Source organism: Hyperoodon ampullatus (assembly GCF_949752795.1).
Source record: "Hyperoodon ampullatus genome assembly, chromosome: 11".
NCBI lineage: Eukaryota > Metazoa > Chordata > Mammalia > Artiodactyla > Ziphiidae > Hyperoodon > Hyperoodon ampullatus.
Genome location: NC_136924.1, coordinates 57,251,144 through 57,269,752, shown reverse-complemented (window position 1 = coordinate 57,269,752; position 18,609 = coordinate 57,251,144). Strand labels below are relative to the sequence as shown.

The following is an 18,609-nucleotide window of genomic DNA, read 5'->3' as shown; positions in this document are numbered from 1 at the left end:
TATCGGCTGTGTGACTTTGGAAAAATGTCTTAACTTTGCTGAGTTTTGTTTCCACAACTATGAAAGAAGATTGACAGATTATGGGGCTCATGACCTAGTAGGACTCTGAAAACAGCAGTCTCCTTTCCTTCATTTGTACCTTAGGGTTCTTGAGCCAAGAAAGAATAAAGACCAACACAGGCATGGAAGGTAGTAGAAGGACTAAGCAGATTGGGCTTCTGGGTCAAGGGTAAGATGTTCAGAGCAAAGAACAAAAAGGTCTACAAGTTAGTACTAACCACCAAGTTGCCAATAACCATGACCATCATGAAGACAATGAGGCACATGGCCTGGCCGGCCACCTCCATGCAGTCCCACATGGTCTCGATCCACTCCCCGCACAACACTCGAAAGACAATGAGGAAAGAATGAAAAAAGTCATGCATGTGCCAGCGAGGAAGTTCACAGTCCTGGTTGATCTTGCAGACACACTCTTTGTAGCTCTTTCCAAAGAGTTGCATTCCCACCACAGCAAAGATGAAAACAATAATGGCCAGCACCAGGGTCAGGTTGCCCAGGGCACCCACTGAATTTCCAATAATCTTGATCAGCATGTTCAGGGTGGGCCAGGATTTGGCCAGTTTGAAGACTCGGAGCTATGGAAGAAAAAAAAAAAACCCAAACAAAACCCAAGTGAAACTCAATTCATTTATTCTTACCACATGGCTACAATAAAAATATATGAAATTACTAAGATCATCTTAACATTTATTGAGCACCCTTGGGAAATCCCCAGGACTTTCTAACAGTATCTTAGACAAAAATGAGAGACACTGAGGCAAAGGTGAAGGAAAGCAGATTAACTGCATAGGAAGTGAAAGATTTAGAACTAAGAACCAAGAATAATGCCTCTAGTCCCCTGAATTAGTCTCTGGGTCAATCTACCTTTTAAAAATCCATACCTGAAATAATCCTTTTCCCACTGATTTTCCCCTGACTTCTCAAGGGTCATATCAAGGAAAATGTGATTTGTAGTGAAACAAAAGGTCAGTTGGGTAAGGACGGTGAAAATAAATCAACTGTCTCTTCAAAAAAGCAAGCATTTAAAAATTCTACATACCTCTCTTTTTGCTTGCCAATAAATCATCCATCGCTGATATGAAACTTTGTGACATGCTTGGAATAACTTGGAGGAAAACCACAACCTCCAAGTAGGGGAAGTTCCAATATGTCAAATATCTTATATTAATTCAGAGGACAGAACTTTTGGTATCTGTCAATCACAAGATTTCTGTATTCTGTAATGAATGATTACAAGGCCTTGGCTAATAGCCTGAGAATTATAATGCATGAAGCCCATGAACAGAGATCATCATCATATCTTAAGTTAATAACTAACACGTGATATAATAAGAATTCTGGTAGAAGGCAACAGCACTGATTAGGACTTTTTTTTTCCTATTGAAAACTTGAGTCTTCATACATTGTTAGTGGGACTGTAATTTGATGTAGCCCTTGAGGAGGGCAACTTGGCATTATGTGGCAAAACTATCTGCAGATCTATCTCTGAGCAAGCAGTTGTACTTTTAGAAGGTTAAACTTATTGTATTTAGGTTAATGGTGTATGGTAAATATTTGTACTATCCTTTGATATAAAAATAAACCTCAATAAGTCTAAAAAAAAAAAAAGAAAACTTGAATCTTATCTGAGAGTTCCAAGATTTACCAGATGTTGCTCTGTGCATACTCTGGGTCTCTCATATTTTTTCCCTATTCTGACTGGCTTTTAATTTATCAAGAGTATTAGTGGTAAGGCTTCTATCTCTTAATTCTTCATCTTATCTTCTAGATAATAAGAACTATTCTCAAAAAGTCTACTGTGGGCTGGATCCTAACCAAAGACCAGTAAGCAGAGGTTCCAGAAACTTGACAAATATTTGTGACTTGGATTCAATGAGATTTCTGTTTTATAAACAGTTTCACTCTAATCCAATTCTATTTCTTAGATATACTGAATATCCTGAAATCCTTTCAGTTGCAAGTGCTTAGTTATCTTCCCAATAAGGAGATGCTTTGTCTGATGCTTTGTCTGAGTGGGATATCCCCATGATAACTCAGCTTCTCAAGGGACTTAATCAGGACATCACTTATGCCTATGCACATGGGAAGCTACTTCAAGGGTATCGTTAACTATTCTTTCAGAGGCATTTTAGTAATTTGAACGCTAACTTCTTCAAATACATTTGAAAAATCTTTCTTAGCTAATGATGGATGTTCAACTACTAATTTCAATATAACTTTAAAAAACATTATTTTATTCTCATATTTTGGAAGGGGTCACCATGATAGAAGAAATGAGTAGAGCCATCTTTGAAAAAGGAGAAATTCTTGCCATTTCAGGGAGATGTTCAGATAAAGAAAGAGGCTCACTAGCAAATCCAAATTTGACCTCAGAATAGCCCTTGGGAATCCTTCTTCTTTGTCTTTTCGATTAACCATTATTTTCTGAGGAACTTCATAAAATTGATTTCTGTTTGTTGACTGATTTTAACAACTACCTTCTATATTAGGTAGTTAGCAGAAAAGTTTTCAATATTTTAGTTGCTAAGCCAATAAACAGCCAACTGAAATATAGCTAAGGATTTTTAAAAATCATCAGATTAACTTATGCAAAACTCTTTCTAGTAGCTGCAAGATAGGAAATATAAAAAGAAATTGGAGAAATATGGAATACCAATCGGAAAGATCGCAGCACCGAAAGCCCCTCCACGTCTGCTAGACTCAGTTCCATTAAACTGAGGGAGACAATAAATCCATCAAAAATGTTCCAACCTTCTTGGAAATAATAGTAGGGATCCATGGCTATGAGCTTCAGGAACATTTCCGCTGTGAAAATTCCAGTGAAAACCTAAAGAGGGGAAGGCAGGGGGTAAGAAAAAAGAAATAATAAAAAGAAAATGCCTTTATCATTATCCTTGAATATGGCATGTCCAAGAAGCCACAAGCACCAGCCTTGGCTAAATTCTGCATCTGAGGACAACACTACCTTGACGTCCCCTGACCACTCCACATGATGCAGGAAAGTCTTCTTATTTTCCTCTTGAATGAAGAGGAAATGTTCACATCTTTGTTGCCAGAACTACCCAATTCATATTGTTCAAACGTGCAGTTAGTTAAAAAATTATTCTAAGCAATTGAAAATATCACACAGGTGACTCCTAAAGAGTCAGCAGTCGTTTGAATGTATATGCCACATTTGGGATGTTGGCCAAAAAAAGAAAAAAAATCACTCGTGTTATAATTATATTTTAAAAATACAGTATTATTCCTGATTTGACATTACGTGCCTTCTCAAACGTCGACATATACTGCAAGCTTTCTTATTTTAAATGGTAAAAGCAATAGAACATTGCTAAAAGTGTGAAAAATACAGGAGGAACATGCACAGTCTCACCACCTTGCATACAACTATTATTTTAATGTCCTCCTTTTCTTTTTTTTTCTTCAAATGCACATATATTTTGTCAGAGTTGTAAACCACAGACTACATAATATTTTAGCTTTACACTTATCTTGACTTATCACGACTCATTTCACTTATCACGTATTTTTCATTTATCATGACTCCATTCATGTTGCAACACGGTCTTCCTAATTCTCACTTTTATTGCTTTTATAACATTCTATTGGGTAAATATATTCTCAAAGAATTTTCTTACTGTTGGAGACTTTGGTCCTTCCTTTTGATTTTTTCAATATGATAGTCAATAATGTAGTCATTGTTTTAGATTTGGAGCTTATTGGGTACGAGAATAACTTCTTCCCTGTGTTACCTGGCTCCCACTTTTCTGCCTTTCAGAGCACCTTGTGTTTCCCAATGCTTTCTGTACCCCTCCCAAGGCCTTAGTAATGTAACATGCAGGGAGAAAGTAAAATCCCATGAACTCCAGTTTTGACAAGACCAATACCCTCATTCTAGCTTAAGCATGTAACATACGACTATTACTGAATATTCTATTTTTAGAGGAGAGGACTTTATACGCAGCAGATTTAAAATTCATAGTAAGTTAATACTTGTAACCACTTCGTTACCAAGTTTACGTATGAAGGAGTTTGAAGAAAACTTTGGAGATATGGTCTGAGGACGGAATTAAAAATAGTGAAAAATACTTAGATTACAGACACTGTTTTGAAATACACTGAATTAATGTATAGCAATAAACAGAATGACTTGATGAAAACACAACAAAATGGATAAATGGGCTGGAAATTTTTGGGGTCCATATACGTTTCTATGGTCCCCCACTTTTCTAAATTGAAGATGCAGTATTCTAAAATTGAAAGAAAATATTCCCTGAAGAGATCCGGTTAAGTTAAATCAAAGTTCATAGTGCAAGCTAAGCGTCTACAAATAGAATACCACTCTGCGTGAGGTCAGGAAAGTAGGGGCAGTGAATCAACTCCTGACACACACTTTACCCTTAGCATCAGCCCATCAAAGGTTTCTCTACATAGAAACATTAACCCACTTAACGTACACTAAGTAGAGACTGAATTTGCTGTCCCATTAGTTCTTGGTGAGCATACAGTAAGTGCTCAGTAACAAGCACGGGCTGACTGACCTCGGAATATCTATACTGTGGGAACTCTGGTTCCTGACAGAAGATCAATGACACAGTTATGTGGTGCTGCCTTTCAATGGGATGAAAGGCCTCCAGGCGCCTGGTAGAAATGCCTGTGACAGAGGTCGGCACCCATGTTGTTTCAGCACATAGTGTGCTGCCCTTGTTTGGGGTTTGGGTGAAAATAAATTTGTAACTATTGGAAGGAATTAAATGGAGAAGAGTAGATTTAAGGTTATCCATTTGATGCCATTCTTCTTGGCACTGTGATATGCTTCTTGAGGAGAAAAAGGGACTTCCTCAGTGGCGCAGTGGTTAAGAATCCACCTGCTAATGCAGGGGACATGGGTTCGAGCCCTGGTCCAGGAAGATCCCACATGCCACGGAGCAACTAAGCCCGTGCGCCACAAATACTGAGCCTGAGCTCTAGAGCCCGGGAACCACAACTACTGAGCCCGCATGCTGCAACTACTGAAGCCTGTGCACCTAGAGCCCGTGCTCCGCAACAAGAGAATCCACCGCAATGAGAAGCCCGTGCACCGCAACGAAGGGTAGCCCCTGCTCTCCGCAACTAGAGAAAGCCCACGTGTGGCAACAAAGACCCAACACAGCCAAACACAAATTAATTAATTAATTAATTTTTTTTAAAAAAGGGGAACTACAAGCAGCACATCAACTGTGTATAAATGTCCCTCTTGTGAATGTCATCAAATATTCACCTAAGAATTTATGTTCTAGTGCAGCAGATCTCAAAGTGTAGTCGGGGATCCCTGGGGTCCCTAAGACCCTTTCAAGGGTCATGAAATCCTTTCCCTTTTCCAACTACACATCTGTGTGAGGCCAGGTTTTCGTCCTATACTTCAACCAAAATAATATATCACAATGCATTAAATACAGAAGCAGGTAAGAGAATCTAGGTATCTTCTATCAAACCAGACATGAAGAGATTTGCAAAAATGCCAAACAATGCCATTTTTTTTCTCAGAAAATACAGTTTTTCCCCATAAAATGTTATTTATGTAATTGTATAATGGGTATATTATTGTGATTTTAAAATAAATATTTAAGATTTTTCTTGGCTTTAATTTCAAATATGGTAAATATTAAAAGATTCAACTCTCATTAAAAAAAAAGCTCTTTATCTCTTTTTAAGAGTATAAAGTGGTCCTAAGACCAAAAAAAGATCGAGAATTCTGTTCTAATCGAATGTTCTGAATTCATGGTCGGCATATGTTTCAGGGGCCTACCGGACAGGCCTCTGGGCATAGGCCTGAGCATTTGTAATGCCAGCTCACCAGGCAAGGCCTACAGTGCCCTAAGATTGGGGTATTTCATTTGGGGCTCTGCCTGGGGCTTGGGAAGGGCGGGGAGAAGCAGCACATCTCCTCTGCCATAACTGCGTCTACAAAGCTAGGCTCATTTGGGGCCACTGGCATTTGCATGCCCCTGTCTACGCCCAGAAGGAGGCTAATCAGCTCCTGTTCTGTAGTGGATCCTCTTCCAAAGTTAATGAAATTCAATTTGATCAAAGCCCTATGTACCATAATGGAGACATGAAAAAAAAATGTGACCATGAAAAATAATGTATCCTCAGGAATTGAGTCACCCATTGGTCACAACTGAGTCGGGTGACCAACTTGGCTGGGTTTAGTACTGAGACTTGTCTGGTTTTAATACTGAAAGTCCTGCATCCTGGGTCGACAGGGTGATCAACTTGAACTGGTATGCCCAGATTAAGATTGTTTAAAAAACCACGTTATAAACTCACTGTTGTGTTCAAATGGTTACCAAAAAAAGGCAAGAAAGGAATCATTATGTTTATCTACTAAACAATACAAAAGTCAAGTAGCTTCCCTGGGTTCACTTTCCTCTATAAAACATGGGGGTTGGATCGAATTATCTTTACTCTTCCTCCTATTATGAACATTTTTTTCTTATGGGGAGGATGGAAGAGGCAGGGATTGCCAATTTACAGAATGCTGTTCTCATCTTCCCTCAAAAACATCTATCTGCACGTTTGTGGACAAACACAACTCAATTCACTGTCCCAGCTGTGGGAAAAGCCTCACCGTCCAACTACAAGAGAAGGTCCTAGTCTATTTCACAAGCTAGTCCACCCATTTTTTTGTTGTTGTTCTCTTATTCTCAGGTTCAGTCAAAGGCTGTATCCAAATCTCCAAACCTTTGAGAATTCTCCTACTGAACTACAGTCATACAGTTTCTAAGTATGGAGAGTACTTTTCACTAGTCCAAATACTTCTGTATAGGTTCTCATTTTTTCCTCCCAACTACCGATGACATGGTGTCATCCTCATTTTACAGATGTAAAACATTTCTGGACAGAAATCAATGGCTTATTGAAGGCTAATATGTCCAAAACAGAACTCCTGATTTTAAACTCCACCCTGTTCCTTGCTCAGTCATCCCCATTTCCCCCTCGGTTACCAAACTTCCCCAATCTAGGCACCATTCCTGATTTCTTTCCCTTAACCCTCATGTCCAATTCACTGGCCAGTCCAAAGTATCCTGAACCATTCACTGTTCTCCATCCCCACTGCTCATCAGATATTACTTTTCCCTTGAAAACTCTGCCCCCGGAGTGCTTTCTCTTTTTAGAACTTGGTTCTGGCTGGTTTGGCTCAGGAAGTCCCTGAATATTAGCTGCTGACTTTCTCCTCTCTCCCTCTTCTTCAGTGATGATTCTGAGCAAAGTCTTCTGAGTGCTCACGACTCTAATTTAGGTTTCCTTTTTTTGGGGGGCGGGGCTGTGCTGTGCGGCATGCGGGATCTTAGTTCCCCAACCAGGGATGGAACCCGTGCCCCCTGCAGTGGAAACAGTGGAACGGTGGAGTCTTAACCACCTGACTGCCAGGGAAGTCCCCTCTAGATTTTCAAGAAGCAAAAAATGATGTTATTTGCTGGCCTGGTCTGAGGGCAATTCTGCTGGTAGTATGTGAAAAGCCCTCTCAAAATCCCTTGGAAATCAAGGACTGATTCTGCGAAAAGCAAGTAAAAGTAAAGACTTTGAGAAAAACAAAACACTGCAGGAAACACATCACTGCCACTACCATCAACAACAAAGTTGATCAAGTCATATTTCTCGTTACATAACTATTGGCTAATAAAATAAAGCTTATATCTATATGATATTGTTGATTGGCTCAAAATGCTGCTTGATGGCCAAGCCCCAGGGTTGGCCAATCACACAGCAAGCCACCTTCAGAGGCCTTTCAGAGACAGTTAACAGATTTCCTGGATAGTCTATGAGGGTATCCTGTTTCAAGACTCTGGGTATTTCATTGAGCTGCATATCGCAGTAGTGAGTCTGAAGTGTGTCACTAACTCAGACATAAGGATTGGAAAGATTACAGTATCACCTTGGATGTGTACTAGGGAACATCAGCTGTAAGGACTAACCAGTGTGTGTTTTCCGAATCAGCAGTCAAAATGATATTATAACACTTCAATAGTGTATTAGGACTTAAGGTAGAAAGTATGTGTGTGTGAAAGAGAGAGAGAGAAATACCAGGCAGAGATCATGCACAAATTAAATGGTAACAACTAGATTTGACATGCCTATAGTGCAACTCCTAAGGAATAATGCAGCCAGATGACCTAGAGGATTCTTTCCAACTAACTCTTTTTTTTTTTTTTTTTTTTTTTTTTGTGGTACGCAGGCCTCTCACTGTTGTGGCCTCTCCCGTTGTGGAGCACAGGCTCCGGATGCGCAGGCTCAGCGGCCATGGCTCGTGGGCCCAGCCACTCCGCGGCATGTGGGATCCTCCCGGACCGGGGCACGAACCCGTATCCCCTGCATCAGCAGGCGGACTCTCAACCACTGCGCCACCAGGGAAGCCCCAACTAACTCTTTACAGTCGATCAAAATTCAATCAACTCCTGATTTTTGTACTAAAGAAGTGAAACAGGAAATCCCCAAATTACAACTACTTGACTTCACAACACAATATAATCTATTTTTTAAAAACTGCATACTTACCTTCTAAATAATATAAATTAATCACTTAAACCAACGTTAAAATAAATTTGGCACAGATCAACTAATGGTAGAAACTGGATGACACTCAGAAGTTGGACAGGAGGGGAAACCAGCCTAGAATTTAAAATTTCCTGTGGACAGTCCCCATATGGATAATTAAGATCTGACGGTGTGGGCAAATTTATCATCAGATTTATCGCCCTGAAAGAGCTCCCCTATTTTGTGGTGGTTGTTACTGAAGGTGAAAGGGGAAGTGATTTACTGGAGTCATGCAGGAAGTAACGTGAGAAACAGAATGAGAAAGAAATCCACAAGTCCTTGGCTCAGGTTCCTGAAACCAACCCACTGTACCATGCCTCCCATTCTGCAACCAACAGCTCCTAAACGACGTCTTCAAAGCTCTGCAGAAAGAGGAAACAGCCAAGGGATCACAAGAGTGCGCAGAAGCGGCGGGGCTGCAGCATAGGTGGAAGCATTTGTCTTCCAATTAACTATTACTTTCTTTTCAACTAAACTCCAGCTTTCAGTCTCAGAAAAAAAATTCCTACAGGCAAACCCCATTCAGATGGTCAAATCAGGAGGCCGTGCTCCATCTTACCAGATTTCCTACAGCCAAGACATGTTCAAACTGTGGCGTCATAGGATGGTGCTCCATTGCCATAAACAGTGTATTCAGGACAATGCAGATGGTGATGGCCAAGTCCACAAAAGGGTCCATAACGATCAAGTTTACAATCTCTTTCAGCTTTATCCAGTAGGGGTGACACTCCCAGATGAGGAAAGTGTTGGCAAATTTATACCAGCACGGCGGGCACTTTCTCTGAGACTCTTCCAGCTCTGTAGTGAGTAAAGAACAAAGGGAGACCCTCAGTCTTGGGAAGAAAACAAAAGGGTTGGACTTGGTGGGTATCACGGCTATTAACACAAGGAAGGTGGCCAGGGAGTGCTGACTTTCCTGGGAGCTTCCCTCAGTCTTCCTTCCCTTGAAGGCAGGGAGGAGGCGTGACCAGGGCCAGGTCACATCCTAGTTAACAAGGATCTAGTTATAAACAAAACTCAATCCACCCGTTTGGGAAGCATAGCGACCCTGGTTCGACTGGCTTCCACACTCACAAGTGTGTGATCTCAGGCAAGGTACTGCGTCCTCTATGCTTCCGTTGCCTCATCTAAAAGGGCACTGACTTGCAGGCTATAGGACTAAATGAATCCTGTAATCCTCCTCCATTGCTTACAGATTAAGTGGTTGATAGCAGACAGCACAGGGCCTGGCACAAGGTAAGTCCTCAATAAACGGTAGATATTTTATTACACATGGTATCATTAAACTATTTATTATCAGAGAAGCAGTCAAAAGCACACACACTGAAGCCAGACATATATGGGCGTAACCAGCAATTGCTGGTTAATCAGGCAATTGCTAACTGTGGGACTTTGAGTAAATTACTTCAGTTTGCTGTGACCATTAAATGAGCTAAAACATATATAAAGTGCCTCAGAACACTCTAGCATACAGCAAGTGCTATGAAAGCATTTGCTATTGTTGTTTATTTTCTTTACAGCAGAACCAGCACTGTCAACCAAGCTACCACGTGGACCGTCTGTCTTAGGTTCTCAAAGATGTATGAGTTTACAATGTGAGTTTGCAATGCAGTCAGGAACAGAGGCTGCATTCCTTCCCTTTTGCTCCTTCCTTCCTCTTTCTCATCTCTGCTCTCCTCTCTTTCTCCTTCTCTTGCCCTTTCACCCTTTCCCACTCTCATCCTTTCTTTCTCTATCTCCTTCGTCTCCCCGTCCCTCAGTCTCTTTCTTCTTTCCTTTTTGTTTCTCTCTTCTTTTGTCTTCTCCTCTTCGTCTCTTTAGTCTGTCCCTCTTTTAAAAGCAGGACCCATTTTTTCAAACAAGATCTTATGTGACCCCCAATATGTAAAATAGACAAACCAGGAGCTGCTCTAGTTTAGGCAGGAAGAAGAGCTTGGAGTCCAGGGCAATCCAAGTCTTCCTTCCCTGAGGTACTACCCCAGGGTCCTAGGACTCTGATAAACCCAGACTGACAATCACTGTACTCGATGAGCTCTAAGGTCGTTTACAAAGCAAAGACTAGAAAGGACAATTAGACACTAAAGGCAGAGAGCCATTCAGCTCCAACAATCTAGGCGTGAGGCCCTCAGTAACAAAGCCCTCCTCAAATTAAGTATGAAATACAATAGCTAGCATCACAAAAGTCCAAGGACCTTGACCTGGAAGGATGTTCTTGAAGAGGTGTAACTTTGAAAACCCATCAGCATGATAATCCTTAGAGGCCAGGTCTTGGCTCTGCGGGGTTGGATATAACTGCATCCGCTACCACCCTGACCCCACTCAAATCCACTAACAAAATCAAATCATTCAGGGAATAGAAAAAAAGTTTCCCAACACTTCACGAAGAGCAAGATGGCTGCTTTAAATCAGTCTACTTTCCCTTTTTCCAACCAGCCGGATGGTGCCCATGGTGATGGCTTTATTTTAGATGGGGTGTTTTGGTTGGGCTTCTAATTGGCTCCCTGGTTGCTAAGAAAATGGTTGCCTTGGTTTTTCAGATTTAAGGGCCACAGTAAGCGACACGTGGGAGTCTGCGTGGGAAAGGAAGTCTGTGAAGAAAATTTGCTTTGGTTTCTTCCTCATAGAACTCCCTCCCTTCCCAAGGTAAATTTAGTCTTCTTCCCAAAAAAGAAAATTGAAAAGGTTCTCTTATTTCCATAAATTCTTATAGGACATATTTGGAAATCTGGTTCCGTTCCTTTTTTTATCTCCCCCTTTCTCCAAATGTCTGCTGTTCACCTGCACGTAGAGATTGAAGCAGTGGACTGTTCACGTTTCTAACAGTTGACACAACTGTAACGTTTTACAAGGAACAAGGCTCCAAGTCCTTGCCAGACAGACAAGGGTAGGGTTTCCCTACCCTATGGGGCACCAAAAAGGGATACTAGACATCTAGTATCCCTCCCATTTACTGAGAGGGGAAGATCCTCAGGATACTTGTTTCCGTTCCACAAAAACTAAGACAATGTGGAGCCTTAGGAGCTAGAAGAGATCAGTTAGGTGAATAAGGTTTATAAAGTGACGCACAACTCTGCACACCGTTACTGGCCCTACACACCCAGAACAGCAAAGTCTGGGCGAATGTGTTAACATATGGGGGTGAGATGTCCAAAAGTTTGTGAGGCTCCCCTTAGTTTGCTCCTGGACATTTTCAGAGAGAACCTTGGGGGCACTCAATCCTGGGGGCACTGGGAATTGTAGTCTCAACCTTGGGGCACTGGGAATTGTTTTCAGAGAGGGCCTCATGATTCCTCCAAGATGGTGGCCTTTGTAGACCAGGAGGTTTCTGAAGGCCAGGGCTTCTCCCAGGTCAATTCAACAACGTGCTAGGCACTGGGACTACGTTGATGAACAAGAATCGCCACCCTCACAGAGCTTATAGCAGCACCTGGAAAGGCAGATGCCAGGTAAGTAACTGCACTGACACTTTTGAAACTGTTTCACCCGAGAATCAATAATGCTAAATACCATCACTGCTTCCTCATTCTTACTTCAACTCTCTCCCCTTCTCCCATAGCTTTACTGCTTTGAGGAGAAGTAAGACCACATTACTCTCTGCCGACACCCCATGCCCCGTCCTCTGAAATATCCCCAAAGCTTATGACTCTGCTGATTGTGAATTCCGCTGAGTTTATTGGATCCTGGTGAGCATGCTTGCAATAGGATAGGGGTGAGGCAGAGCAGGCAGGATTATCTCATTATTTACAGGATTCTGGAATTCTCCACTGTGGTTTCTAAACCATTAGACAAGAAGCCCGCTTCTTTGGATTAAAATAATGTCAGAGTTTCCTAACGGAAGGCTGAAAAGCAGAAACAATTATTCATTCAATGTTGGCTTTCCATGTTGTAGCAATTGTTAAATACAGAGGGAAGAGTGGTTAAATAGGAATGGATCTTTCTTAATGTCCTTTAATTCTCTCACATCATTCAGCTCCAGCCATTCATTGTCCTTTGATTACAGAAGTTCTATCTCATCAGCTTTAGCAAAGGGAGTCAAATCCTAGGAGACAGGATGGGAGGATGTGTGAGCAGGGAAAGGCAGGACAGGTACTAAGGCCTCTGAAAGGAACCCTGGAGCCCCAGTACTCCTCCCCAATTCCAAGCACAACAAAATTCAGTTCAGTACACATTTTTTGAGCATCTACTTTTGCCAGACCCTGCGCTAGGCCACCAAGATAACCAATAAATCAATGTTGCATTGCATGGTTAGTTCTCCTGCTCTGATGTTTTTACCAGGAATAAAACAGGCCTGTTGGAGGTTGTTTGTTTTTCTTTCTCAACTGCTACAGATACTCAGAGAAATCTTGTCTTGGTCTCCAAGTGAAGAATAAAATTTGCTAAGGTTCTTAAGCTAATGTTGATATATCTTATCTTGGAATTCTTATGATCTGCAGTTACTTACCTGTTATTTCAAAGTATAAACTATAAAGCTTAAAGATGTTCTATTAGACAATGACCTCGGTGGGAATTAAAGAAAACAGGACTAAATGAAGCTGTTCAGGAGCTGAAAAGTAGTTAGTTCAGTATTCTTTTTACGTGATACATTCTCAAGATTAGTCTAGGTTTAGTCTAACTCCTTGCCCCTATGTGCAGATGTTGAGTATTCCAGGGGAGTTTCGGGTTCCCATCTAGGGATTCTCCTTTCACCAGAGATGCCCCTGCCCCTCTCTCTCTCTCTCTCTCTCTCTCTCTCTCTCTCTCTCTCTCTCTCTCTCTCTCTCTCTCTCTCTCCCTCCCTCTCTCTCTCTCTCTCTCTCTCTCTCTCTCTCACACACACACACACACACACACACACAGACTAGAAGTGGTGTGTGGCTTAAACGACTCAAAAAAAACCCTTGTTCCAAGGACACCAGAGTAATTTGAGTCTCCTTATCTCAGGGACTCTGATTATTACTGGGTTAGCCTGGGTGTGTGGATTCTGAAGAACGGCAATCAGGAACAGTACGGATCTATAATGGGACAACTCAGCTAAATCAACATGAATCAGATGAAGAAGAAGCATGCAGAATCAATCAGAATCTTGTGGGAGAAAACCTGGTCACTGAATCTACTGCCAAAGAAATCAAGAGAAGCCTGGCATACAGACCACAGTCGGACAGAAAGCAGACAGTTGTGAGGGAACTGCAGTGCAATGGGAAATCCTCAGCTGCTCCTCAGCAAGCCAGGCTGTGTCACGGAGGAGCCACCTGCTACTGAGTTCAGGCTCTGACGGCTACGCTGCTGCAGGCACGCTATGATTCAACAGTGGCTGCCCTTCCCCCGGGCACAGAGTGCCAACGTTGGAGGGGTTTCAGCTTACCTGCTCACACGTGCAATATATTTATGGATATATGGGGGTGTTTAAAGCAAGGCAGAATTAGGTATAATCACAATGCACGGTACATTTGTCCTTAAGGGAAAACCAAAAGATCTGTAAGTAGCTAAAAAGGAAAAGAGGAAGGTGAGTTTTGTGGTTGAAGGCACGAGGGGGATTCCATCATTTTCTGTCATCACAGTTCTTCCGTCTCTGTTCCTCTCTGCCTCACGTCACCCTACTGGCTCCTCATGGCGATGCTTACAGAGACTTCTTGAGGTCCTCTAGCTCACTCTTATGTTGTTCCTTCATACTTCTTACCTATCTGTGTACAGTGCTGGCAGCGGCTTTGAAGTCCTTCCTGGATTCTCTGCATGTAGATCTGAAATGCTGGTTTCTATAACCAGCAGACTCTATTCCTAAAGCTCAGAGACAATTTTTGCGAAACTCAGACCAAGGGACTATATTTATATTATCACGCACACTACATATTTATAGCTCAGCAGCTTGGACCAGCATCACAAGGCACATACCTTCTACCAGTGTATTTGTAACAACGCTCAATATACTGTTGATCCTGTCCTTCCGCCCATAGGAGGCCAATTGGTCCATGGAAACCAAGAGAGATCCAGGGCCTTTCTTCTTAATTTCCAACTCGGTTGTAGCCTGAAAAAAACAACAAGTTGGGTGAGTAAAGTCTTGTAAACGTTAAGGCTGGGCCTTACCGGATGTAGGCTAGAGTGAGTGAGAACATATGCTCTTCCTTAGATCTTTTTACTTTGATGCTACAATCCTATTCACCTCAAAAAGTAGAATGAAACGAGCTGGCCATGGATCACCCTTAGCTCCACAGATGACAAGACCAAGTCGTTTAAGTGTGTATAAAATCTACAGTGAACCCAAGAGTCTGGCTGGGATCCAAATACCTCATCTGCTCAATGTAAGCATAGAGTAGAAAGACCAGATCCCCTGGGAAAATGCCATCAGAAGTAGACCCTCTTGTCCTCCTCTCAAATCCACAGCATTTGGCTAGAATTGGACCACATGACAAAATAAGTCAAATTCACCTGTATGTGAAATTTCATGAAGGGCCAGGTCCCTGATCACACTGAGTATTACAGACACAGTTTCCTTCACTTGTAGGAGCACCATCATTCTACCAAACTGTCACTTCCAAATGTCAAACCTAGGCCTAACTGAACATTAGCAAGTAGAAGTTCTACTCCAAATCTCCTCCAAGCCACTGCAAACAAGAATGGTAGGTTTTGCCACCTTAATTAAACACATTGCCTCATATGTCTTTTTACATTTATCTTGCCTTTTTACATTTTTATTTTATGAGTTAACCTGAAATTTTCAAATTCCCAACCAAATAAAAAGGGCAGAAAACACCATCACACTGTTAAACAAAATAGTTTTTACACGCTCCTCCTTGGGCGATACCAGTATGGTAGATCACGGCAAAGGGTTTCTGAATGTCCCTTGCTTGCGCTTTTTGTGCCAACCTGAATATTTTACATCAGATCAGGCTTAATGGGGTGGCTTAAAACCTAGCTTTCTAGAAACCATGCTGTCCACTGTAACACGTCAACCATATAAACTTAGCTGCTCCTTCCATGTGAAGGTAAGAGGACAGAGACAGTCACCACAGGACAGGGAAGACATGTGTTTGTATGAAGCTAGAGAAGCATCTGTCTGATCAGTGACAGAAAGTTTTGAAAAGAAAATAATCGTCTCTGGAGAGTTACATCAGAAAGCCTTCCTATTCTTACATATATTTAGATTTTAAGAACTGTACTGAAGAAAGTTCCTGGCAGATTACAATTTATCCCATCATGGTGTTTTATCAAATAGTTCCACTGTTTCAGAGATTTGGTTTACCTTAGGGTTTTGTTTGTTTTGCTTTGTTTGTTTGGCAGAGCTACAGAAGAAATGGAAAAGAAAAAGAACTGGTTTCCTTGGGAATTCCTGGATGCACCACTATACAAACATTTGTATTTGTAAGAATGACTTAACCATTAGCTCAGGTCATGATACAGTATATTTCTTTGAGAAATCACTTTTTGCTACAATTCCCAGCCTGATATTCATGACATTTAATAAATGAGATTAAACTACTATATTTTAAAAATGACAGGACTTCCCTGGTAGCGCTGTGGTTAAGAATCCGCCTGCCAGTGCAGGGGACACGGGTCCAAGCCCCAGTCCAGGAAGATCCCACATGCCACGGAGCAACTAAGTCCGAGCGCCACAACTATTGAGCCTGTGCTCTGGAGCCTGCGAGCCACAACTACTGAGCCCACGTGCCACAACTATTGAAGCCCGCGTGCCTAGAGCCCGTGCTCCGCATCAAAGAGAAGCCACCGCAATGAGAAGCCTGCACAACGCAACGAAGAGTAGCCCCCGCTCATTGCAACTAGAGAAAGCCCGTGCGCAGCAACGAAGACCCAACGCAGCCAAAAATAAATTAAAATAAATAATTAAATAAATTTTAAAAATGACAATCATCTAAAAATGAACACAGAAGTCCCAATACAATGGACATTATTATTTCTGACATTTATTGATTCTAGATTTTTATTGAACTGTCCTTCCGCAAATCTACGATAGATAGATTTTATAATGCTGACCCCCGAGGTACTGGAAGATCGAATGGACTGGCTGGTTCATCAAAGAAGGATGAAACTGCACTTAATATGGCTTTGGTATTAGTGTAGCTTACTGTCTTCTGGGCACGCTGGATATAATAAGATATAAATTCTTCAGGCTTTAATAACACCCACCTTAAAAAACAAAATTAATGAAAATGCTATCTAAAAAGACCTAGTCAAATCATTATATTATCATTTGTTGATACCTATTCAAAAGATAAAACAATTTTTAGCTTGGATAAAAAAATCCACAAAAATTAAAGAAAAATTTATCCCCAAACTTAATATTAAGATGGAACAATTACTATTTATCTCTTTCTATGTAAAATGAAAGTAAACTATAGCAGGGCTATGTGGAGACAGCTTCTGAAATATTAAAATTTGTTCCATAATCCATAATGTGTTATAGAACTATAATCTATACTGTACAATTGCTTAAATTTTAAAAAAGAAACAAATGAAAGAAGATGCTGAGAAATGAACATTTCAAAGCCCATACTTAGGAAATTTTAGAAGGTAAAAAGAGAAATCCATTAATTATTTTTTTACAAAGGCAAAGGCATTTAGCATAGATCCAAATAACTGGTTCCATCAAATGTCTTGGTAATAATAAGATATCCAAAAAAATTCCCACATATTTGTAAATTAAACAACAGACTTCTAAAGATCTGTGAATCAAAGAGGTTTGCACAGGGAAATTTAAAAAATACTTTAACTGATGACAATGAAAACACAATACATCAAGATTTATGGGATGAAGCTAAAGAAATTGTTAGAGAAAATTTTACAGCTTTAAATGTTTATATTAGAAAATAAAAAAAGATATAAGATCAATGCTCGAAGCTTCTGCCTTAAGAAACTAGAAAAAGAGGATCAAATTAAGCCATAGGTAAGTATATGAAAGGAAATAATAAGAATAAGAATGGAAATTAATGAATTAGTAAATGGACAAACAATAGACAATCAAAAAAGGTCAAATCCTGGTTCTTTAAAAAGATTAATAAAATTGATAATTCCCCAGGCAAGATTGATCAAGAAAAAAAAAATAGAGAAAACACAAATTATAATTTTCAGGAGTGAAAAAACAGGATATCACTATAAATCCTATAGACGTTATTAAGATAATAAGGATATGTTGTGAATAACTTTATGCCACTTCATCTTGCATGAAATAGACAAACATATCCAAACACAACTTATAAAAACTGACATAAGAAGAAATAGAAAATCTAAATAGCCCATATTAATTTAAGAAATTATAATAAAAAATCTTGTCACAAAGAGAACTCTAGGCCCAGATGGGGCTCCACAAGTGAATTCTATCAAATGTTTATGGAAGAAATAATACTAATTTTACACAAATTCTTTCAGAAAACAGAGGTTAAGAGAATACTTCTCAACTTCTTTTATAAAGAGAACATAACCTTGATACTAAACCTGACAAGAACATTACAAGAAAAGAAAATTAGAGATCAATATCCCCCATCAACAGAGATGTGAAATCCTTAACAAAATATGAGTAAATAGAATCCAGCAATATACACAAAGGATACTACATCATGACCAACAGAGTTTATCCCAGGAAAGCAAGGGTAATTTAATACTAGGAAAAAAGGCAGTGTTATTCATCATGTTAACAGAATAAAGGAGAAAAACCATATGATCATCTCACAGATGCAGAAAAAGAACATTTAACAAAATTCAACACCTCTGCATAAAAATAAAATTTCTCAGCAAGCCACAAATACAATGTAGCAGTTGCAGTCTGACAAAGATCATCTATGAAACCTATAGCCAACTTCATGCTTCTTGGTGAAACATTAAATCCTCTTCCTCTAATAGTGGAAACAAGGAAGGATGTACACTTTCATCAAGTCTATTCAATTTTGTATCTAAAGTCTTAGCTAGTGCAATAAAGCAGGAAAAATAAATGAAGAGCATAAAGATTGCAGTTGTTGTTACTCACAGAAAATATTACTGTGCATG

At 40.4% G+C, this 18,609-nt stretch overlaps 1 protein-coding gene across 3 annotated transcripts in view; it reads right to left on the bottom strand.

Moving 5' to 3' along the window:
• SCN8A (sodium voltage-gated channel alpha subunit 8) overlaps positions 1–18,609 on the bottom strand; it is a gene marked incomplete at both ends in the record, with an annotated part of 114,847 nt that overhangs the window by 31,134 nt on the left and 65,104 nt on the right. For all 3 annotated transcript variants that reach the window (XM_079715383.1, XM_079715384.1, XM_079715385.1), the window contains 4 exons: positions 279–635; positions 2,714–2,887; positions 9,197–9,435; positions 14,506–14,638. In XM_079715383.1, the coding sequence (XP_079571509.1) occupies positions 279–635; positions 2,714–2,887; positions 9,197–9,435; positions 14,506–14,638 (903 nt within the window). The remainder of the gene's footprint in view (positions 1–278; positions 636–2,713; positions 2,888–9,196; positions 9,436–14,505; positions 14,639–18,609) is intronic.